This window comes from Haliotis rufescens, unplaced genomic scaffold (genome assembly GCF_023055435.1).
Source record: "Haliotis rufescens isolate VD_foot unplaced genomic scaffold, xgHalRufe1.0.p SCAF_11, whole genome shotgun sequence".
Taxonomy (NCBI): domain Eukaryota; kingdom Metazoa; phylum Mollusca; class Gastropoda; order Lepetellida; family Haliotidae; genus Haliotis; species Haliotis rufescens.
In genome coordinates, this window is record NW_025963791.1 from 23,671,966 (window position 1) to 23,697,509 (window position 25,544).

The 25,544-nt window shown below is 38.1% G+C and overlaps 1 protein-coding gene across 1 annotated transcript; it reads left to right on the forward strand.

The window, feature by feature from the left end:
- The first annotated feature begins 11,327 nt into the window (after nucleotides 1-11,327).
- On the forward strand, nucleotides 11,328-24,329 carry LOC124132790 (sodium-dependent multivitamin transporter-like). The gene is made up of 15 exons (XM_046496914.2): nucleotides 11,328-11,857; nucleotides 12,809-12,874; nucleotides 13,145-13,196; nucleotides 16,373-16,440; nucleotides 16,634-16,788; nucleotides 17,979-18,116; nucleotides 18,534-18,666; nucleotides 19,005-19,093; nucleotides 19,642-19,757; nucleotides 20,126-20,193; nucleotides 20,415-20,501; nucleotides 20,594-20,814; nucleotides 22,385-22,491; nucleotides 23,019-23,125; nucleotides 23,665-24,329. Exons 1-15 carry the CDS (start codon nucleotides 11,495-11,497, stop codon nucleotides 23,794-23,796), a joined length of 1,902 nt encoding a protein of 633 aa, XP_046352870.1. The 5' UTR covers nucleotides 11,328-11,494; the 3' UTR covers nucleotides 23,797-24,329.
- The last annotated feature ends 1,215 nt before the right edge of the window (nucleotides 24,330-25,544 follow it).

Sequence of the window (25,544 nt, forward strand, 5' to 3'; positions counted from 1 at the left end):
AGTTACCTGGAGTCTTATGCCAGAAGGCGTTGACTCTGCTGCCAATCTGTAAAGATTGACCGCTGTATTCTATACGACTCCAGTATATTGTTAGGGGCGGAAACAGACTGAAATAAATTTTGTAGACAAATGTAGCTATTCATGTCATATTAGCTGGAGTATAACACCCCTGTATGCCTGATGTTTGCATTCTGGAGATCCAATGCAATATAACACTGTCCTTGTTGACACTAGATGGTGGGTGGGGAGCAGTGGTGCTGAGCTGTTTTCCTTTCACCATGTCACTACAATTGTCTTGTTCCAATCGTCCAAAGAGAAAATTAGAAGTTGATACAGAATCTGATGATGTACCTCGACAGATTGATACCTGGGCTTGATTCCTAGTAATAGAGACCCTTGATAAACAGCCAATCAAACTCAATCCATTTGCTATATTAAAAGTCATTTCAGGAATTAGTGGAGAGGTGAAGAATGTGACTCGTCAACGTAGTGGTTCCCTTCTGGTTGAATGTGCAAAGAGCCAGCAATCTCTCAATCTACTATCTGTCAAATTATTTGCCGATATTGAGGTTGCTGTGTCTGAGCACAGAACACTAAACTCTTGCCGAGGCATTGTGCGTGACTGGGCCCGTTGTCTTTCTGACATGTCAGAGCAAGAGATTGTTGCAGAATTTGGAGAGCAAGGTGTTACTGTCGTAAAAAGGTTTACCAGGAAGCAACATGGAGATGTTGTTCAAACAAACACCTATCTGTTTGACTTTTCACGAAGTACATTTCCTACATCTATCAAAGCTGGCTACATGAATATTGGAGTGGAGGTGTATGTCCCCACTCCACTTCGATGCTTCAAATGCCAAACGTTTGGCCATGGATTAAAATCTTGCAATAGGTCCTCAGTTTGTCAATGATGTAGTGGGTGCCATAACAGCTCGGACTGCTACGAGGACCATAAAAGTCAAAATTGTGATGGCAATCACATGACTTCTTCAAAATCTTGCCCTGTTTGGATCTTAGAATCTAAACTCCTTAACATTAAACACACAAACAACATAAATTTATCATGATGCACGAATACTGGTTGTTCCCCAGCCTCCTACAAACCTTACACTCAATCCAATTCTATCACATGTCAGACAGACCTTACTTGGGTCCACTCTGATCAACCCCTTAAGATGGCAACCATAAGTCACAAGAAAGGTACATCCACATCATCATCTGACACTATTATTCAGCCTACGAGCGAGCCTGCAAAGTAGCCTGCGAGTCGTTCTGCACGTCCGTCTGAACCAACTACAGAACAAACACTTATTCAGCACTCTAGTAAAGAAAGGAAAAGACAAAACCAAAAAAATAAATCAAAGAAGCCCCTCTCCTCATGAGGCACCTCTTACTAACTCGTTTGGACCTCTGGATATGGAGGTGACCCTGTCTTCAGAAGACAGAGGTAGAAATAGTTCCTCCTCACGATCACGTCAGAGGCCCTATTGAGCCAAATGACCTAACCCAATGGAATTGCAGGGGACTTTGACATAATTTTAATGACTTTCAGTTTTTGATACAGGATTTTAAACCGTCTGCTTTATGTCTACAGGAAACATACCTTAAAAGTACATATAAATTTGATATTAGGCACTCATCATTCATATTACACCTTGGTGACAAAGCAACTGAAGGGTCGTCTATCTTGGTGAGGCTGTGCGTGATTCACAGCCCTGTTAGTGCCTTTAGAACATCACGAGTTTATAGCTTATATGTAAAGGCTTATGAGCCATGTCACAAACAACGGCAAATTAAACTGTCATTGCAATATGTGACTAAATTACACTCAAAGCCATCGAATCCAGCATATGATTGTGTGTTTACTCACATGTATGAAAAAGTAGTTCAATCAAAAGCAAAACTTAATCCACCTCTAGGGTTCAGAATTAAGCCACATATTATCCCAGTCAATATTGATCTTTCTACTGTCTCACCATCTCGGTTACTGTCTACACCTCCGTCGCAGCCAGTCAAACCGGAGGTAGACCTAACACTAACTACCCTAAAAAAGCTGACACAAACCAATTGGTCTATCAACAAGAATATGCCCAATTAAGGTTTAAAATATGATTCTCATCGCTCTATTTTTACCGATGCTTCCAAGGATGTTGACAAAGTTTCAAGTGCCACTGTCATTGAATCTAAAATTTTGTCTTCGAGAATCCCAGGTTATAGTTCTATCTTTACAGCTGAGGCCAATGCTATTCTTATAGCACTGGACTACCTTCAAAACCAATCATCTCAACAGTTCATCATCGTTTCTGATTCCTTATCATGCCTTCAGGCAATAGATAATTGTTTTTCCGATCGTTTAGAATTGAATAATGTTCTCGCCACCGCCCAATACGACATCGTCTTTTGCTGGTTGCCCAGCCATGTTGGAATCCCTGGTAACACTATGGCTGATACTGCTGCTAAGGCAGCCCTCAACAAATCAGTAACACCAGTTCTTTTTCCATACAGTTATTACAAGCCAATAATTAGAGGCTACATGAAAGATATAAAGCAAATAAAACCCACCCTAGGTTATACCTACATGGATTGTCATTCGATACATGACGAAGTTGTTTTGCGACGATGTGGTATTGGCCACAGTCAATATATCCATGAGTAGCTATTTTTTAAAGGTGAGGATCCTCCGTTTTGTGTCCCTTGTGATGAGAGAATCACAGTCAAGCATGTTTTGCTTGACTGTGTTGATTTTTCTCTCACAAGGGATAACTATTATCATTCAACATATTTTAAGGAATCTTTTTTATAATACCTATGCTCATATAATTCTCGGTTTTTTAAAAGAAATAGTATTATTTGATACATTTTGAATTGGTCTAGAAGAGTGGGATATTATTACCAATTGAGATCAATCAAGGCAGTGCCACTCAGGGGGTTAAAGTCGTGTAAAATTATTGTCCCCCTGACAGTGGCACGTGAGTCCATCTAGATTTCAAGTGTTTAATATCAACTAGTGTTTTAATTCCTTGATTGTGCTTTGATTTTTCAAATAGTAGTTAACACTGCACACAACCACTCGTGACCAAAGCTATGGCATACACCCTGCTGGGAATCATGCAGGAATCAAAAGCACTGCAAGTCCCCATTGTCCCAAGTTCGGTGGTCTCTAGCTTTGGTTGGTAGTGGTCTATAGCCTGGTTTTACTTTCTATTAACTAATTGAATGAAAGATTCTTTGTTTTAATATTGTTCAGGTTTGTTTTATATCTACAATGGGATATTTACCTTAATGTTTTACTGTCCTTTGTCGACGGGAATTTTATAATAAACTTGTTCTCATCGCGATATGGCTGCAATATTGTCGATGCGTTGTAAAATTATAACTCACTCACTGACTATAAGGGTTTTGACAAACTTGTTTTAAATAGAATTTTGTTTTTAATAGTGACAAAGAATATTGTTAGATTAGTGAACAGGTGTCTTGAAACCCAAGTTATTCAATTTGTCATATATATGAATATTAGGGCTTTAAGGGCCTTGATTTGATCGTCAACATAATTTCTCCAGAAAGTTATACATCGTTATGTAACAGTAGTCACTAGGGTTTTCAATCATTCTTTTGGCAGGAATGCCTCGGAACCAAAAAAGACCTTGAAAGACGGAGACTATTTGTTGAAAGTGAAATTTAGAAATACGAAAAATGGAGTTAGCATAGCATCAGAAACTGAGAGAGGAAAGAGGATAACCAGAAGAAAGTGGACACAAAGAAAAGGAGATCACAGCGTCAGGGGAATGGAAAGGAAAAACACAATGACAGCTCTAATGTATCCAGAAATACCACAGCCCGGTCACGACAGAAGAGAGTAAGCGACAGTTTGGAAACACCTAGGAAACAAGTGTTGACCGCTCAATCCATGATGCAGGATGTTCAAGAGACATGTTCACCCCTGAACAGTTTGGACACACCCATGACACATGTGAATCCCAACAAACCCATGGAGCAGGATGTTCATGAGATATGTTCACCTCTGGAAAGTTTGGAAACGCCTCTGACACCAGTGAATCCCAACAAATCTGTGATGCAGGATGTTCAACAGACATGTTCACCTCTGGTCCGTATATATTTGTTTTTAAACACCTTCGACACCTTTTAATAAATCCTTACAACATGTAACAGTCGTGACATGTAGTTTGCATTTTTCGTGTTTAAATGTCTACAAAAGCCATATTAGTATTCATTAAGATGCAAACTGTCTACTTTAAGTCTACAACATATTGTGTTTTGATTTATGAACCTTAATCAAGGACAAAAAGTTTCGTTTTTCACAAATACAAAATATCTTGTCAAGTTTGAAATTGACATTTGGTTAGATCTATTGAATCTAAACATATGTACAAGTGATAGATTCTGATCATGTATATACATACAGATCGTAATAACAGACCTAGGAAGCATGGATAGCAGGGACAGGTACCTTTACCATATGCATGTAGTGTTAACCCAACACACACACACGAAAAATAGTCAAGTGAATGTAGTATTAAGTGTAATCATGTTTGAATAAAGTTTTCTCTCTATAAGCGGTTCATTACAAATGACGTGATCGTATACTTGCTATTACTACTCTCACTCTACGGAACCGGTCAGTATGTATATAAACTGTTACATATTAAAAAGTAAATTATTCATAGAAGAAATGTGTCTGAAACGCACCATGGCTACCATATTATTTTATGTCATGTGGCATTCTCGTTTATTCTCAGGGATAGTTGTCACTTTTCCGTTTCCTCTAGACACACAATTCATTTAATTGTTCTTACCTTTAAAAATTCTGAAAGTAATAAAAACAGTAATAAAGGAAGTGCCATGTGTAAAAGCGGCGCATTCATCAATCAGGTACGGAGAAAACATATTTATCACACATAGTTGTTCTTCTAACGTAACTGTGACATGTCTTTAATAGACCGTGTACGAATTATTATATACTTACATACTGGTGGATGTATGTTCAGTGTGAAAGTATTTTAAATTATTTGATACATATCGATGTCTAGTAATCTTAATATTGCGCTTTTAAACGGATGGTATTTATCATCATAAAAAAGCCAAAAGACACAGCTTGAAGAAAACTACCCCCTCAAGTATTATTTCACTGTCGAACCGCACGTACTGTCTATTCTTGATGCGGAAGAATAACCACTTGGGCTAGGACAAGGGAGATTTGATACATGACTAGTTCAATATCATGTGTTAGAACCAGTTTGAAAATTTTATCAATCCTCTTCACACTTGCTGGTAGGGTAAAAATGTTAAAAATACTTGGATGTCTTTTGTATGTGTTTGCATAACACAATATATGCTTACTTAAATTTCAACAATCTAACACGAATTTAAGTAAGTAACTGAGTTTATTGTTTGTCCAATAATACAATGCAAATACGAATACTAACTGACTTTACCTTCTGGAAATATCGTCAATGTACATAAACCTTTATTTATTGGGGCCAATTTGCTTTAATATTTTACCCTCCCGTGAGAAGAAACTGTACATACCATATAATTTGCCTCATTCATTCTCAATTTCATATAGGGGCGGTCGGGTAGCCTCGTGGTTAAAGCGTTAGCTCGTCACGCCGAAGACCCGGGTTCGAATCCCGACATGGGTACAATGTGTGAAGCCCATTTCTGGTGTCCCCCGCCGTGATATTGCTGGAATATTGCTAAAAGCGGCGTAAAACCAAACTCACTCACTCACACTCACTCACTCACTCACACTCACTCACTCACTCAATTTCATATACGCGTGTCGGATATTCGACATTATACACCGTAAAAACATTCAACGTATTAGACATTTTTAGGTTTCTGTATGTGTTGAAAGAGTAAACGTTATTGTGTCCTAGAAATGAGGCTCACGTTTTACCAGAGAACGCCAGAATTGGTCCTATTTATGATGACATTTGGTCCTTTTATAAGAAAAAGTAACAAAACCAAATCCTAATAATTTTTTCAAGAATGGTTAAATTATAAAGATGTAAGCATTTCTGTAAACTAATCAACATGTGTGTATTACGTGTGCTATTTGTCACGGATAGCATGGTGCTGTACTATAGCCTGTGTAAGAAAATGTCTACGTGTGCGAGTGTATTGTGTGCTTGATTTTCATGATTTTATAACACTTTGGGGGATTAAGTAGCAGATATTTATTATATAATGCTTTGGTGTTTCGTACGGGAGGTGAGGTATAATTATGCATCGATCTAAATATGAAACAGATGAGACGGTCTCACTGGTCTGTATTATTTGTAGCCTACGGGTAGATGGGTAAACCAGTGGAAGAAACTGGCTATTTGAGCATGATTGAAGGATACCAGATCAACGATAAACCTGAAGCCCACGTTGAACTTCTTTGACCAAATTCCATTGTTTTGATTTTGCCACTTCGATTTATATGCATAAAGAAACAGATTAGCAAAGAGAGAAGCGCACATGGTGCCCATTGGATGCCAACGTCTTGCCGAAATCTGTTACCTCACATTCTAGATAGGTGTTATCAATGCGGAACACCAGCATTTCTCATATTATTTTGCTCAGTCAACTACCGCTTTCATTTTCATTCCGAAACATTTGCTTTCATGTTTGACAAATTGTGCATAAGTTTCAAGATAGAGATGTAACTCTTTCTATGATCACCATGTTAAATGGCCAGAGGATCAACTCATGAAATCGTTCTTCATGTTTGTCCTATGGGATATTGGTGTACATAGTTACAAAACGTCAAGCAAATCCTAAGTCTTTAAGAAACCGCATGGTGTTCGTTCCACTTGACGAAATACCTAACCTTCTCTGAATATAAAGATATAAAGAAAAAAGAAAACGTTAGCGCCCGACAGTAACAAGTCTTGAATGGGCGTGACGGGGAAAATGGCGGTGTAAATTAGATGAATCGATCAGTGGGGACACCAGGTGTTCGCGAAATGTCCTGCCCTATCATCAGCGCCCGCTACTCACACAATGTGCATAAAAAGAGCAAGTGCTTGTTACCTGACGCCTGCCTTGATTGTATAAGTGATAATGGTTAGTCTTCGAGACAGGGATTTAGTGTTACATGTACTTGACCCCAAACTGTTTCTATCTCTTTGTACGGATTGCTTTTGAGGTTTGGAATCCAGAATATACGAGGGATGGATGGGCAAGTCTTAAGATTTTAAGATTAAGAGTCAAGGCATGGTTTTGTCAGATTTTGACCTCAGTAAACATACTGGCCTTATATGTCATCTTTCTCACTTGTACTAGGCTCTTTCATCAAACAATTAATGTAGTGGTGCTTACATATCTAATTTGAGGCCTTGTCAGTAGGAACAACAAACGTTTCATGGATGACAGTTGGCCACGCCATCACAAGGGTATATATTGTTGAATTGTCATAACGTGATAGGGAAAACGCTCCCGGATATGTTTGACATGTTGGCATTTATTAGACCTATTAGACCAATTTTTGTCCTTAATAATTCTATATTCTGACCCGAGACGCTGCTATTATGTAACGGACTTGTACCTTCTTTTCACAAATAAGATATTTTGAAAGTTAATAATGTACATAGCTTTAAAGTGCACGCACTATCGACAACCCGATGCTTTTTTTATAATAACACAATAATTCGTCGTTGTTATGCCCAACAATGTTTGACAAATTTGTTTTAAATATAACTTTGTATTCATGACTCAATTGTATATATATCAGCTTGTTATATGGCTCGTATATGGCTGAAATAATGCTGATGCGACGTTAAATTTTAACTCACTCACTCACAATGATGCTCCGTTCTTACTGATTTGTTTCTTTATGCATACGAATAAGAGCTTCTGACAAGCTAACTCAAAACGATCAAATAGCCAATTTCCTTTCATTGATTAACCCACCTTAACTAGAAATAATGAGACAAGTGACACTGCCTCATATCTTTCAGATTTAGATCCATGCATTCAAAATCACTCTGTCCAAAAAATCTCAACAAGGATGTATATCATGATGAATATCTTCAACTTTCCCTTTTTGTCGAGCAATATTCCAGAAGATCTAGCCTTTGATGTCTACATTTCACAACTTTTGAGGTACATCGAGCAAGTTCTCAAAGAGTTATTTGATCAAGGTTACAACATTCAAGGCTTCATTAAAACTTTTGAAATGTTTTTGGTACACAGGTGGAGGACTTTTCAAATTCTGACACATCATAGACAAACATTATGTCTGATGAAACTCCTTATGTTGACCATATGTACCCGTCGTTTAGATGAACAATTGACTAGCCTTTGCATGTGTTTGAGACGTGTACCACCAGTAAGGAATGATACGATCACTTTTTCGCGAACACCTCGTATCATCACTATTTGATTGTGATATAGTCGGAATCCTACAATCGACTGTGCTTTGGGCGGAGATTTCCTGTGGCTGTGGTGTTGTCGCTTCAATTATAATGATTGTGGAAAGGGTTTTGTCACTTATATTTACATATGTTCTTACGTAAATATTGTAATGTAATGCATTTCTATCAGTGAGTGAGTGAGTTGGGTTTAACGCCGCTTTTAACAGTATTACAGTTACATCGCGGCGTGTCAGCTTAATGTGGGAGGACAAACCTGGAAACATAATCGGGATTCGAACCCACAGTCATAGGTTTCTGGCGTGCCCAAGGGACCCAACTCTGCACAGCGAATCGCGGCGCTTTAGACGACTGTGCCACCCGTGCCCCCGCATTTCTATCACGTTGGGGCAATGTCAGTATCTGGGTAACTTATTCACCTATAACAGTAGAATAATTATTTCCGCATACATATCAACTTGTTATCTCCCTTGACAGTTTTAACCCATACTGTCCCGATAAATGTGCTCATATTGTATGCAATAAATGAAGTTTAAATAACGTTCATTTGTTGGCTTACATTCCATTTATTACTGGTTTGTCACGTGACTCAAATGTAATTGGGCACATGAATGATTGTTATTCAGGTTTACAGCGTTTCGAGATCACCTGGTATTAATTATTCCTATTTCCTATTTGATAGTGATTCATAAACACCTGCTCATGATATAGCTGGTTATATGCAACCGACAGATTTCTTGTGGATATGGAAAGGGTTTTGCGCCTACACTTGTTTTGTGTGTTATTTAACGCCACACACAGCAATATTCCAGCTATATGACGGCGGTCTGTCAATAATCGAGTCTGGACCAGACAATCCAGTGATCGCCACCATGAGCATCGATCCAAGCAATTTGGGATACGATTACATGCATCAACCAAGCCTGACCACCCGATCCCGTTAGTCACCTCTTCTGACAAGCATAGTCACCTCTTACGGCAAGCATGTTTTGCTGAAGACCTATTCTAACCCGGATCTTCATGGTTTGATTGTTGTTCAAAAATTATTCTAATGGTATTACCAGACAGCACAGATTTCTTATGAATATGGAAAGGGTTTTGTCGCTTATATTTATGTGTGAGAGATACAGATATGGGTACAGAGGAGTACTCGTATAAATGGCGAAATCTGCAAGAGATTATTTGAACACACGTGAAAAAACAATGACACAGTATCGTTGGAAGTAGGAATAGATAACAACATTTCGACGTGTTTAAACTACCACCGGATATCGTCCTTTGTCGCATTGTAATTGGAATTGGAATATATAAATATTATGTATCGTGATCAGATATATCGTCAATGTCAGCATTTCTCTTGCTATTTCAACCGCCTCCGTGGTTAGGTGGTCAGAGTGTCTGCCCGGAGAACTAAAGCTCGATTCATTCCAGAAGAATTTAAACAATGGTGCTTATTGTTGTGCCAGGCATTAAGGATAAAACAAAGACTGAGCGACTCGGAGTAATTGTCATCTGTCTGAACGGGGGATCCATGTTAAGATGGGGAATGTATATCAGTGGGCTAGCTCTATACATCTGGACTATAAGTCTGGACTAGTACAAGTAAACACACACACACGTGCGTAATAAAATTCCTGAGGCGACATTAAACCCCATTTCACCTCAACTCCCTTCTTAATACTCATTATTTTATATTATAATGTAAACTGAAAACACACACATTTAGAACAAAAAAACCATGAGAAGTTTAAGTTTTTAGCATCACACAGAGACTTCACATGGAGACACCTCAATGCATAAGTGTGGTTCATAAAAGGAATTACAAAACAGTTAAAGAAAATCTTTTGTTGACACAAACCACGGTGTATACGATACGTTATGAATAAAATATGAATGGTAATAATTATGATATCTCGCATTCTGTTCTTCGCATCTGTTTGCCTTTCAATCTTTTCTAAAGAGACTTCTCCCGTGCTAGCAAACTTTCTAAATAGACCGCCTCCGTGGTCTAGTGGAACAACGTCTGCCCGGAGAGCGGAAGGTCGGGGGTTCGATCCCATATATAAAAATTATATGAATGTATCAGTGAAGAAAATCTGTGATGAAACCATGTGTTCGCATATGAAGTAGATCCAAAGTCCTGCTTTACTATTGATTTGTTTGTCTGTTGTTTAACGTTGCTCTCCCTATTATGCTAAAGTTTTTATTTTTTCATTTTACGTTGACTAATAAGTGGAAATGTTTCCCGGGCATCGGCGCGTCCCTTTTAATCCTTATTGCAAATAAAAATATGTGGAGGGTATTCCCACATAAGACGCATCAGGGACAAAAAATATTTCCGTTGCAATTTCATAGTTTCCCGCGTTTTTTCAAGTGAACAATTGACTTGTCGTTACATGTGTTTGTGATGGGAGCACCGTTTCGGTACGATACTCTCACCTTTTCGCGAACACCTTGTTTCATTACAATGTGATAGTGAGGCATGCTTATGATATTGCCGGAATTGTACAATGGACTTATTTTTTAAATTTCATTTGATTATGGAAATTTCTTATTTCGCTTTTATATAATACGTCATTTTAAATATACTCCGCCTATGCTTGACAACTGACATTGTGTTAAAGAACCGCGTGAAATGTGGCGCCAGTTGTGTTTGTTGGGAAATAAAATATCACCATTGAGAAAAATCAGCCCGAGAAACGATTTTTTTTATGCAGCCTTAAACATATTTAAATGATATATGGCAGATAAACTAGTAATAAATGTCAATCTTGTTGTTTTAAAGGCATTTATAAGTTGGATTTAAAAGTCATTATAAAACAGTAAGGCTGATCACCAATATTACTGAACATGGAGTGTACAGGTAAGTAGCATAAACGATGCTCTTACAATAAACAAAAGACAGTATACTAAATATTATGTCACCATCGAGTCATTCACTGAAATAATATTAGTTGCAAATTCACCATTAGCTCGTTCAAAGGAAAATAATTGATGCTAAGGTAATATGGTAATGCTGCAGGTAAACAGACCCGGGCAGACAGCCACGTGACAAGGGCTATAGACGTTATTCGCAGTGTAGCTAGATTAATTTCATTCACCAGTAAGATCCCTTCACTATGGGAGACTACAGCATTTACACCGGTGTTAAGAAGACTTTCAGTATTGTTGACTATGGTTGTTTTGGGGCAACTCTGGCAGTATCTATAGCCATTGGTATATATTATGCCATCAAGGATAACCAGAGCACAAGCACTAAAAACTATTTACTCGGGGGGCGTCAAATGAGTATCGTCCCCGTGTCGTTGTCGATCCTTGTGACGTCGTTCTCAGCAACTACGTTGCTAGGGATGCCCGCTGAAGTATACAGCTACAACACAATGATTTGGTGGATGTGTCTATCAGCATCCATTGGCCTTGTGATCGCCGCCACCGTCTTCGTCCCGTTTTTCTATAATCTAAACGTCACCAGCATCTATGAGGTAAGCGACTGTCCTGTATAAAGTTACCATGTAAAGTATGTTTGTCATGAAGTATTTGTTTGTTTGTTGTTCAACGCCTCACTCAGCAATACTCAAGCTATGTGGCGGCGGTCATTAAATAATCAAGCCTGGATCAGACAATCCAGTGATCGACATCATGAGTATCTATCCACGCAATTGGGATACAATGACATGTATAAACCAAGTCAGCGAGCCAAACCACCCGATCAACTTTGTCGCCTCTTACGACAAACATAGTCGTCTTTCACGAGAAGCATTGGTTGCTGAAGACATATTCTAACCAGGATCTTCACGCGTCAGGTCATGAAGTGAATATGTATTGTATAGAACCCCTGTCATATATTAGGCCTGCTTATAGTCAAAACACTTTAAAACGAACTCGAACAAATAAATAACAATTTCTTATCGACCGATGTATCAAACATGTGTGTTATTCTAAACAATGTATTGTCAAGTCCATCCACGATTGGCTGGTCAAGACCTTGTTGTTTGCAGGCCGCTGCACTTATTATATTATGCAAATTGTGGCGGGTGTTACCGGTACACCAGAACATGCTTTTCGTAAACACCTGGTGTCACCACTGATTTTCAATGACTCATTCATTTCATTTTCACCACTGTGTTGCCTTTTACAGCCAATGGAATCTGTTTCGGCAGAAAATCGAGACTAATTATTCTCAGACTTTGGCGTTTTATATTGACCATTGACGTTCATTTTGTACCACGGCCTTTATCTTTGAAAGTATGAGATAAAAGCATCAGCAAATCGTATCATAGACGCAAATATTGAATTGAAACGTTCGAAAAAGGGTATTTACCCCACACTTATGCTTTGGACAAATGCTGTGAGAGTATTGTGAAACTGATGAGAAACAATTGCATTGTGTAAATTAAAATCAACATAATATCTATGATATGTTTTGTTTTGAGTATCTGGGCATGCGATTCGGCCGATGCCTTCGAGTCTTGGCGTCTATTCTGTTCCTCATCAAAGCGGTAAGAGATTGTTTATTTACAATGCCGAGAATTGTTTAATTGGACCGGTTTTCTCTTTTACTTAAGAAATTATCATACGCAAACCATAGTATGAACTTGCTATTTATCCAATACAACACCCCCTCCCTATTTATATAATGTATACGTTGTAATGAACTCCATAAAGTATCCAAATAATCACAATAAATCTAATCAATAATTAGTTGTGATATCTTGATGATTTGTTATAAACTGCAACATTGTATATTCATTTCCCGTTTTTACTTCTAGTTGACCTACATGGCATTCGTCTTGTACGTTCCATCACTGGCCTTAAACGCAGGTAAAGACAAACATACTAGACTTATACACCTTTATCAAATTTCTCTGAATGGTGTTGGGGTATGTAGATAAATACGGTTAGTTTAAACCGTCTTCTAAGGTCGTTCTATTAAACTCAGCAGCTATTTATGCACCACTGAATTGATTTGTTTGCATGTTGTTTAACGCCGCACTGGAAAAGACCGTTCAGTGATTGATTATTCGCGACATCCCACGCCGGTGAGGTACCATAACACACGCTGAAGCAAGTCTCCGAGCGAGTCCACCCGATCTATTAAGTTGTTTTCTATTAAACTCAGCAGCTATTTATGCACCACTGAATTTATTTGTTTGCATGTTGTTTAACGCCGCACTTGAAAAGACCGTTCAGTGATTGATTATTCGCGACATCCCACGCCGGCGAGGTACCATAACACACGCTCAAGCAAGTCTCCGAGCGAGTCCACGAGAGCCATTAAAAGTTGTTTGTTACAAGCATAGATTGCCGGGGACCGATTTAAACTCGGAATCACTGGGGGATTACACGATTGATGTGACAATGATATGCCTGAATGTAAAGTACATTTAGTCATATAACTTCAATAAAAACGCTAATACCGTCAGAGGTGAGAATGACAATTATACGATCTACATAAAAGCTACATAACCATTTCCAAAAGATTACGACCATATTAGTTAAGTCATTTTGCATTTCCTCTTAAAATCTAGATTAAAATGAAGTTTCAGAATTATGGCCCTAATAAAAAATGTCTCAATAAAAACTTCACTTCAAAGGGAATTTCTCGACCCTGGGATATATGTAAAAGAAGACCCTGTTCATGTTTTAATTATTTGTATATGGGACTGTAGTCCACTATTATGACTTTACATAAGATCCTTATTATTCAGGTTACATCAGCCTGACGGTTTTCCCAATCCTGTCACGTGTTTCTTTTCTAGATTTAGACAAAGGGGAAAATGGAAGTTGTCTAATCTTATTCTAATTTTCAGTTTTCAACATACATGGTCTTGCATTTAAAAAAGGCGATGTTGTACAACATTTTATAAAGTATTGTATTTCAGGGAACAAACGTTTAAACATGACAACTGGTGAGGCAGTGTATTAAAAAAGTTTGAATTATGGGGATCTTTTGTACCAAAGGGTTAACAATTTCAAAAGTGACAATGTTCACGTGACATGTTTGTCGTCATCTAGATAGACGTTATTTGTTATGCCTTAATATCGTATACGTAATATATAAAGTCTTCGAATGGCATTAAGAAGTGATACACATAAGAGAGAGAAGTAATAGATGTCAACTTCTTTATAATGAGGAACAACGTTTTAAGCTTATATATATATATTTGAAGCTGCAGTGGATTGACTTCAAAGGGTTTATGACACTCGTGATTTGGGCTCACTTTGCATTTTAAAACGTTTATTCAACTTGTGATGCGGTGAGGTGAGGTGAAATTGGGTTTAACGTCGCGTCCAAGATTATTGCACTTACATAGCGACGTGCATGCACGTGTTTGTGTTTGTGTGGCTGCTTGTACTAGTCCGGACTGATGCCGATTTATAGTGCTAGTTCACTGAGATACCATGCCGCAGTTTAACATGAATACCCCACTCAGACACAGTATACTGACTCCGAGCCGACCAGTCCTTGTTTTAGCCCCTTAATGCCGAGCGTCAGACAGGGTAACAACAAGTACGATCTTTTAACGTCTTTTGGTATGACGCGGCCGGGGATCGAACCCCGGACCTTCCGCTCTCCGGGCGGACGCTCTACCACAAGACCACGGAGGCGGCACTTGTGATGCGGATTCAACAGTGATACACAGTGGTAATAGAACGAATGTTATGTTATAAGGATGTTATGTGCCGCAGTGTGTAATGTTATATCTATATCACGGCTGTAAATGAACAGAACAAAATCAACCATTTGCATTAAATAAGATGTGAAAACAACTAGCAAGACTAATCTTGATTAGCAACTCAGTTAAACATGGAAATAGTTAAAAAAATAACAATTACCACGGTTTGTAAGTAAATATGAAAGGTTGAGCACGACATGCTTCCCTTTTCGCGAACACATGGTGTCATCACTGATTTTCAGTGGTCCATTCATATGATTTTTTTCTGACGATTGCCTTTTGCACCCAAACACATGCAAGGGCATATCAATTGTTCACTTGATAAAACAATAAAGAAACAGGGGGGGGGGGGGGGGGGGGGGGGCGTGGGGCACGGCGAAGCCTGGTTCTTTCCTGAATGTCTTATCCCAAGTTTTATATAGATTATATCAATGAGGACTCGCGTTTCACATATTGTTTTCTTAGTAAACCTCCGATTACATTTTGCTGATGTTTGACTTGAAGAATCCACATTGTATGAACTCCTCTTGTCTCAAATACGCTTTGTGATTATAATTTTTTTAAATAGTATATAAAACCCCTATTTATTTTCACTGATCTCTCCAAAAGCTTATATGCATAAACGCGGCCTCGTTCTGTCGCTCTTGTGACGTCAGAGATACTGCAGGGTAAGTGATTTTGTCAGTACAGTCGATGTAGTCTGTAGCAAGTCTCGTTTTTTTTCAGGCAATAATGGGTTCAGCGATTTTTATCAGCGAATATTAACCATCCTCCCTAGACTCTTCATGTTTAATCGTGAATCAGTTAGCAGTCATGCTGAGTCAACTGCAAATGAAACGTTTGGGCCGAGACAATATCCCTCTCCCCCTCCCTACGAGAATCATGTTCCTTGAGTTTTTCTCTTACTTGCACACAGCAGAAGACGCAATTCAAAATTACCGCGTCGTTTTTAGTTTCAACATAAACGCGCTATTGTGTCACTGTATTTGATCAACACTCGATTATTTAAAGGCTGCCTTCACAAGGCAGGGGTACTGTTGTGCGGCGTTAGGAAACAAACAAACAAACACCTACTTTTGTCATCCCTGAATTTCAGTGATCCATTCATATAATTATCTCCACTATTTTGCCTTTTTCGCCCAATGGAATCTGTTTCGGCAGATAATCGAGAATGATTATTTTCTGGAGCTGACGACTATATTTGGGTTTGTTTATTTTTTCTTGCGATTCTGCATAGATACTATTCTGAATCGAACCAAACATCATTGTAGTTTGTTATTCTCATAAACATAACCAAAGTTCTTTGCAATCTATTTGCAGCAACAGATTTCAGTTTATGGGGATCCGTGATATCAGTGGGAATAGTCGTGACATTTTACACAGCAATTGTGAGTATTTTGCATTTTTCAAATCTAAACATGCAAACAAGACAAAACAACATGGTTAAATCAAAATAAACATAAACGCGCCAAATCACTTCCATGAACATCCGAATCAGTAAGATCGGAGATCAATTCAAGGTATATAAAACAGTAATATCATTCAGTTATTCATGCGATTTTTGGTTGATTTTGTCTCCAGGGCGGCATGAAAGCTGTACTGTGGACTGACACCTTCCAGGCACTTGTCATAATGGGAGGCTTGACTGCTGCTCTTGTTCAAGGGTTGAGAGTCGTTGGGGGTCTTGAAGCTGCATGGATGGTCGCCGAGGAGCGCTCACGCATCTATTTCACAGAGTAAGTTTACTAAAAAAATTAACTAGAAACGTTGTCATTACCAACTAGCATAACAAAAATGTTTCTGTGGCGACCCGGGTTAGGAGTGAGTGAGTGAGTGAGTTGGGTTTAACGCCGCTTTTAACAGTATTCCAGTTATATCAAGGCGTGTCAGCTTAATGTGGGAGGACAGCCCGAAGTGATGCAGGTTTCAGACGTTTACCACTTCGGTGAAACCCACGAGCACGGGTATTCCGGGTTAGGACAGGTCACCATTAACGCATGATTGTCGTAAGAAGCAACTCATTGGATTTGGTGGTCAGTCTCGACATGGCACGTCATTTATAAATATTAAACATCAACGCCAGGGAGTAATCAGTCTCCATTATTTTGTAGTAAGATAGGCGTAAAAAGCAAAATAGCGCTAAAAAGTATATGAACAGTGATGATACCAGGTGTTATAATATAAACCGTCAGTTTGTTTAGCAGAGACTCGATTACTTACAAATAAGATTGATTGGTTGGTTGGTTTGTTGTTTAACGCCGCACTCAGCAATATTCCAGCTATATGACGGCGGTCTGTAAATAATCGAGTCTGGACCAGACAATCCAGTGATTAATATCATGAGCATCGATCCACGCAATTGGGATAGATGACATGCATCAACCAAGTCAGCGAGCCTGACCACCCGATCCCGTTAGTCGCCTTTTACGACAAGCATAGTCGCCTTTTACGGCAAGCATGGGTTGCTGAAGACCTATTCTACCCCGGAATCTTCACGGGTCTACAAATAAGAAGCTCGGTTATTAGTCACTATGACATTGAACAACATTGAGTTATTCGTAATTAAATGACAAAAATTCATATAAATAGGCAAAAACAGCTAGGTTTGAAAGGCAATGTAATTTGCAGCAAATACAAACACATTTGGTAAACAATACACAACCTCCTTCTAATGCTCGTGTTTGTTTGTGTTGATGGAATACTAAGTTTTCAGCACAAAGAGCAAACAATACGATCAAAAAGGGCCAGTGATAATGGAGGGTCATCTGTAATGAGATGTAAGAATGTGTCGGTCCTTTTCTTGTCTTTTGAAAGGGCTATGCTAAACTATAACATATAGGATATGCGATGATATAGACTATACCAAAATGTATTTCCTTTAATAGATATTGTTTAATGGTTATCATGTTTGACTTTTTTTTGATAGTTTCCACCCCGATCCATCCACCCGACACTCTTTCTGGGGCTTGGTATTAGGTGGTAGCATCTTATGGCTGAACTTGTCAACGGGCCAGGCTCAGATCCAAAGAGCGTCATCATGCTCTAGTGTTACAAGAGCTAAACTGTGAGTTTAGATGGTCATTCTTGCATTGTAATTTTATTGCTAATGCACTATGACGCATATTGAAGTTAACAGAAAATGTTAATGTTTGCAGTACAATTATCAATGTATAAAAAGAATAGATGGTAATCTTTAGTTTTTCCATGATCGTTTCAAACACAATAGCAATGCAATTTAGTTATTATTTACTACATACTACAATACGCGTGCATGTAAAACATAATCAAATTCACACTTTTACATACACATAACTACTTGGAGTATCGATAGAAAATCGATAGAACAATCTAATGCTATTTAAACAAAATAATTTTATCAATACAATACTATATAATTTCAATTACATTGTAGCATATATTGGTAAGCAAAACAAATGAAGTTCAGATAGTAGAAATTCAATATTTTCGATGTTTCCCCTAGGGCAATGCTGATGAGTGCTCCTTTCTTGGCCGCCATCATGTCAGTATGCTGTCTTCTTGGTGTCACCATGTTTGCATTTTACAAGGACTGTCATCCATTGAAGTTCAACAGTCTCATTTCACGAAGTGATCAGGTATTAACGAGTATGCGACAGTTTAGTTGATAATATTGACAAATCATCGTTTAATTAGTATTTTTTCATGAAAGGCAAACAGATAACACAACATTTGGTTATCCAAACCATTCACGAGCTTGTAATTACATCTTAAATGTCATTAACAATTTCATACGAGTATATATTCAACATCGAATATAACGGGTGGGGTAGGGGGTGGTACTGCTGAAAAGAGTGATAACAAACTGAGTGTATATTTCCCTTGATCGATGAGATATCATGAGTTGGTTGTATGAATGCCTGTTTGAAACGTTCTGTGCTCATATTTCAATGGCTAACTATCGACAATCCTGCAGATTCTTCCTTTGTATATAATGGACATCCTTGGACATCTTCCTGGCCTTCCTGGAATCTTCATCTCGTGTTTATTTAGCGGCAGTCTGAGGTCAGTACAATGTGGTTTGTGAAGGGGGTCGTTTGCATCTGTAATTACATTGTGTGTTATTTTCACATATAATGGAGACGGAGTTCAGCTTCTTTTATTCTTTCAATGCGACTAAGTCGGCACTTGTTTTCTGAAACTACAAGCATCTGTAAAAGAAACATCACATTGAACGAATGATGGAGTGGAAGTAAACTCTAACTGCAATGTCACTTCAGAATCTAAGTAAACAGGAGAGAGTTGTTAATAAATGGTCATCATGTGTGAAATAATAATAGTGATAATCATCATCATCATCATCATCTTGATATAAGATAGGTTCGATTAATATTTCAGATGCTAACAAGGCACAATTACTACATGTACTCAAGATGACAATTCATTTTAAAATCATCATGTTACCACGGGGGCCAAGTATGATGACTTCAGTTTTCAATTCTCGATAAACATACAATTTGGTGTCTAATTAAACATTGTTAGCCTCGTGACCAATGAATTGATTTCTACTGCCAAGTCAGTACTAATTCCTATTATTCATTATTGTCTCATAGCACCCTGTCTTCTGCACTGACGGCCATTGGCGCTGTGGTACCTCGAGATCTCATTCAACCATTTTGTTGTAAAAACATTAGCGACAAAATGTTGACTGTGTTATCGAAAGTCATTGGTAAGCCTTAGATTTTTTTGCCGGCCGAACATTTAAAGCCATAGTCATAATCTGTTGGAAATGTGGTCGTTTTGATATTTTTCTGTAAGTGGTTGAGTTGGGGTTAATGCCTCTTTGAACAGCATTTCAGTTACATCACAGTGTGTCAGTGTAACGTGGGACGTCACGGTACAACCCATCGAAAATTGATATTATTTAAAAACTGCTTGAAAACAATTGTGAAATGTATTACTACAAAAAGGGATGACGAAACCAACTTGGTCACCTTTATTGTCATCATTTGACTCTTAGATCTTTGATAATAAATGATGTTTGATTCAGATTGTGTCTTTAGTTGATATGTAATATCCCCTTTCTCAATTTTGCAGTGGTGCTCTCTGGCATTGCAACAATTGCTTTTGCATTTTTGGTGTCACAATTAGGAGGAATATTACAGGTACTGTATCATGGTATTCTTTACATTGCTTTATATAGTTGTAACAGAGGGACAAATATGAAATGAACAAATGAAATTAAGTTCAACTGTATAATGTCTCACGTACTGGATTGTACATACTTCTCTATGACATTGCTCCTTCCATAATTCTTATAATTATATACAAAAAAAAAAATAACTTGTATCTTATATTCATGATTTTTTTTTTTTATAAATAAAAGGCTACATACACCGTTGCGAGTATCACCAGTGGACCCCTGTTTGGTCTCTTTATACTTGGGATGTTCTTTCCAAGGGCAAATAAATGGGTAAGTGGTTTTGTTACTATCAACTTTCAGACAGTAATTCATATTATACGTTCTGTAAATAAAATTCCTTTACAATACTTTTTTTTGTTCAGGGTGCATTGGTGGGATCTCTTACGTCGCTGGGAGTGATGTGTTGGATAGGCATGGGGGCTTTTTTGACACGAGCCTCATATGTACCTCCTTCGCCTTTCATCACCAGCGGATGCAACTGGAACGTCACCCAGTCAACAATATTTGACACTTCTCCAGCAACGATTGACTCAACTTCACAACTCCCAATGAACGCAACACGTGATGTCATGAACGATACAAGGTAGGTTACCCCTGAGTTAGTGAGTAATGGAATGTTGTTTAACATAACTCTGTGAAATCAAGGGCTGAGATAATCGCTGCCAATATATCAATAATCTTCAAGTTGGAAGTTGATTAACATTGACATATATTTCTCGATCCGAGTCGAGAAATTCAGGGTACTGACACCCTCACACGAAGAATCATGGCTGACAATAGATCCCACCACCCTCGCTCTTCCCTCAATCGCGTGGATTGATAAATGTGGAGGCTCTTCATGATAGAATTGTTTTGTGCACTTTGAAGGTTTCGAAAACGAGCCAAGGATGTAGGACATAATCTCAATGTCAGTGTTGATAATGTTGATGGTTCTGCACTGCTGGACGGTACATAAATGAGTGTCAACAAGGCAAAAAGCCATATCAAATCGGCCCAGACTCAGTTTTTCAAGGAGAGGCTTTCTGAGCGACCACTGCATCGAGGTCGGCTGGCCTGAAAAGTGAAACAGAAGGTTTTCTGTTTGCTGTTCAGGACCAATCACTTCCCAGTTAAAACCGTCTATGTGTGATTTTGCATCCAAATGTAAACATGAAATGTAGATTATGCAATGAATTTAATGAGACTGTCCAAAACATCGTCAGTGGGTGCCCAGCTTTGGCACAAACACAATATCTTAAGCGACATTTTATTACCGTCTTTGCCATGCTTGTGGTTTTGACACAGAGGTCCATCCATGGAACGACCCGGAATATGTTGAGGGCGTCATGGAAAATGATAAATACAACATTCTTTGGAATAGGCCCGTATACAGCCTCAGACGTATCCAGGCCTGATTTTGTCCTTTTTGAAATCCAATGAAATCATTTATATTATTGAATTTTCTGTCCCTTTTGACACTAATGTGATTGACAGGATTGAGGAAAAACAAATACGCAGACCTCTCTTTCGAAATGTCACGCTTGCATCCCAAGTACCAAGTTGTCCGACTCCCCATTGTTCTCGGTGCCTTAGGTTTGGTACCTCCAAATCTGTTGACTGACATTGGGAGAGTACCCGGATTTGCTAACAGGAATACAGCCCTTCTGACAATCTGGGTAATACAGAAGGCTGCAGTGTTGGGGAGTCTTCACATTCTCCGAAAAGTTCTGGGTGGGTTTGACTAGGCAGCGCTTCCTGGGAGAAGTCTCATTTACTGTCTGGGCTGCGTGTAGAGGGAACAAGGGCCCTGAGCTGATGATGAGCCTAACGAGCCTGACTGTGCCAGGATCACCCAAACCCTCTTTGCTGCATTTTTTATTTTATTCTGTATATAATAATAATAATAATAATAATAATAATAATAACAGGCTGATCCAGGTGCAGTACATATAAGGTCCATGAACTCAACTATAACCTATATATGTTATATGAGTTTACATGTATACATCTCAATAAAATTTCCCAATGTACGTGTTGTCGTTACATACATGTATAATAGAGTCAATCTCTTACCGCTAACGCGTCGCCCTGTCTCACATTCAGATATTTTCGATCCCGGTTAATAAATTGTCATAATATGATGCACTCAGAGACTATAATATATTCATTTTCAGCACTGAAAGTGCTGTGATATCAATCTTCAAAATGTCCTACATGTGGTATCTTCCCACAGCCCTCTTGATAGAAATTGTTGTTGGTCTCCTTGTCAGCGTTCTTACAGGTAAACACATTTTGTCATATCTGAATATGAAAATGTAAAGATATGAAGGTTGATAAATATATATAAAAAATACACATGCAACAATGATTTCCCGTACATAAGAGATAATTATATTGTTTGTAAGCGTGTTGTATAACTTTAACATTAGTGTGTGTGTAATCAACCAGGTCACCAAGCCTGACCACCTGATTGATTAAGTTGCATCTCGCGACCAGCTTATGTTGCTTACGTGTTTTTTACGTTTCACTAGTATCGACGTCAACAGTAACGACTTTATAGCCAAGCTTTGTCGACGCCATGTTGATACACCTTGTTCTATTTTTGACTTCTTCACTATAGCTAATTCACAAGTGTGTCTGTGTGTGTGTGTGTGTGTGTGTGTGTGTGTGTGTGTGTGTGATGATTAAACTTATGTATACTCTATTTGTATATAACGATATTTGATAATTATTGTTATTGCAATGCGAGACAATTTAATATGTAATTAAATAACATAACACCCCAGCAACGTGTTTTTCTTATTATAGGATGTACAAAGCCAGAAGATTTAAAACCAGAACTGATTTGTCCAATATTTGACCGGTTGTGTCCATTTCTACCAGAGTCATGGAGACAACGTTTACGTTTTCACAAGGTAAACATTTTTCACTGTACATCTATGCGGAACTATCTCAAGCAGCACCTGATATGTTTTACTGCAGTGTCTTTTTCTCATGTGGGAACCTTCGTGAGTTTTAACGCCATTTTCAACAGAATTACAGTTATATCACAGCGTATTGGCTTAATGTGGGAGGAAAGCCCGAAATGATGCAGGTCTCAGTCGTTTACCACTTTGGTATCAACACGGGTATGGCGCTCAAAAACATAGAAACGTTATCATCTTAACGTGGGAACGTATGACGTGTTTGTTTATTGATTACATTGTTCAATAATATCACTTAAAGTGTTTTGAAATTAATTATCGATTAATGTGAGAAAATTCATTTATACTAATCTATATGTTAGAGATTTATATATTATTGTATGCCTTGAATTAATCCTCACCATAACTAGCCACTAGAATCAACGAGGCGTTTCCATACAATTTTCAATTATAAAAGAAATGGTACCACACGAATGTGCATTGATGGTTTCATAAATTTCAATACAGTTTCAATATATTTGCTCTTCCAGAATACAGAGAGGTCCAAGAAATCCAAGGCTTCCACAGAAATGAACCGTCACCACATGGACGACTCTTTGACTTCCTTTCTTCATGACACGGTTGCCTTTCCGTCCAACGACCATATACCTCACACTTTGTGATTCAGATGACTCGGGGGAGCCCTGCGATCCACTGCTTTTACTTAAACTCCCACACTGTACAGAAACTTTGTCTTCCTGATAATTTTTCATGACCAGGAAGCCAAAATGTTGAAAGTATGCCTTGGATTTGCTCCTGCTGTTGACAACAGAATCAGTGATCTTAGACATCATTTTGAATCTATGCCAGTCATTGCTACTGTAAAGTGAAAACAAGCAGCGCTGATACTTTGGTAACGTAAAGCCCCGTTGAAATAGTGTGGTAATTAATGTGCAGACTGTGGTAATGAATGTGCAGAATGACAATAAAACAACGCCTGTATATTGCTTTAACACATGTGATAAATATGTACGTAGCGGGGAATATTGGAGTATTTAATTTAAAGAGAGCAGTCAGTCAATCAATCAGTACTATATTCAGTATGAAGGCCATAGGCCCATATCCCAATAACAGTTTACAAGTATGGTAGAGGCAACATATATAATTATAAACATTGTTTAATAAATACTTCTTCTTTCATACGCATGATCAATAAACAGGCATGGTGATTTTATTTGTTCTGTATCGTTTGTGTCAATTTTCCTTTTTTAATATATAGATATTTACATTTGTAATACATGTCTTTGGTAGATATTTACTTCTTATAGCATCAAAAGTAGTAGCACAAGTAGAGAATTACATTCGTCCTCCTTACCTCGATCACATAAAGGACAGTTTCTCGTGCATATATCGATTTTTTGCCACCTACCTTCATTATTTCTCAGCCGTAAAAGTCCCCCTCTAAACTTCACTAAAACATTCCGAAGCTTTAATTCGCTAATTGATTTAGGATACTTTCCTGGTTCTAACAAACTTTTATCGTCTCTTCAAAGGTTATATCTTGAACTGTTATTAACAGTAGATATCCAAGTTTGATGAAACATATTAATAGCACAATCCTTAAACAAACTTATTCAACATTTGTTTTAGCTCCAACTGTAGGTGACAGCCAAAGAAAAGCAAAACCATGAGAAAATAGTAGAGATCTAATATTTGAAGCACCATTTTTATACCCTATATTATCCAAATAAAGTAATATATTGTACCCTTTTTTAGGAAGGCGGTGCTCATGCATTAACAATAATTTACACAAGTATCCAACACTAAGAGAAGTGAGTTGATATACATTGGCGATCGACCACATTCACCATAAACTTTAATGCAAAGGAGTAGTCAAACATCAGTGATGTCATTGATACTCTGCAGATATACATAGCAAGTTACGGACGATTGATTGTAATGAGTTAGCGTGTTGGGGTATTTGCAGCTTAAACATCTTTTAGTTATAGATCAAATTATACCAAGAACTGCGTGGAAAGAACCAACCAGACACATTTGCAAGTGTCTCCGCAGATTAATTGGACATTTATAAATATTTGGGCAATTGTTGTCCTTCGCCTGGCTGAGAGTGTTTCATCGTATTTGATGTTAATCATCAATCGTTTTATGACAATCACTTGTTGCACCTGTCCAGATTCATCTAGTAATACTCCTGATACGTTAAACTGCAAGTAGACTTTCAAATGCTAATATTACATATAATTATAATGGTTTAAGACTTCGTGAAGACTTCGGACGAATAGGTAAGATTTACATACTGCAGACATCTGTAACAAGACCATTCACAAAAAAGTTCAAAAGTCAATCAGGTCTTTGGTACCAAGGGCGAATAACTTCCTGTGAACATCGTCACTACAACAGAAATTTCCCC

Excerpts from the sequence above, each read along its gene's own strand:
- LOC124132790 (XM_046496914.2), top strand. The coding sequence starts at position 11,495 with ATGGGAGACTACAGCATTTACACCGGTGTTAAGAAGACTTTCAGTATT. Across the intron at positions 11,858-12,808 it reads ACGTCACCAGCATCTATGAG|TATCTGGGCATGCGATTCGG; the intron begins GTAAGCGACTGT and ends TTTTGTTTTGAG. Across the intron at positions 22,492-23,018 it reads CCTTGTCAGCGTTCTTACAG|GATGTACAAAGCCAGAAGAT; the intron begins GTAAACACATTT and ends TTCTTATTATAG.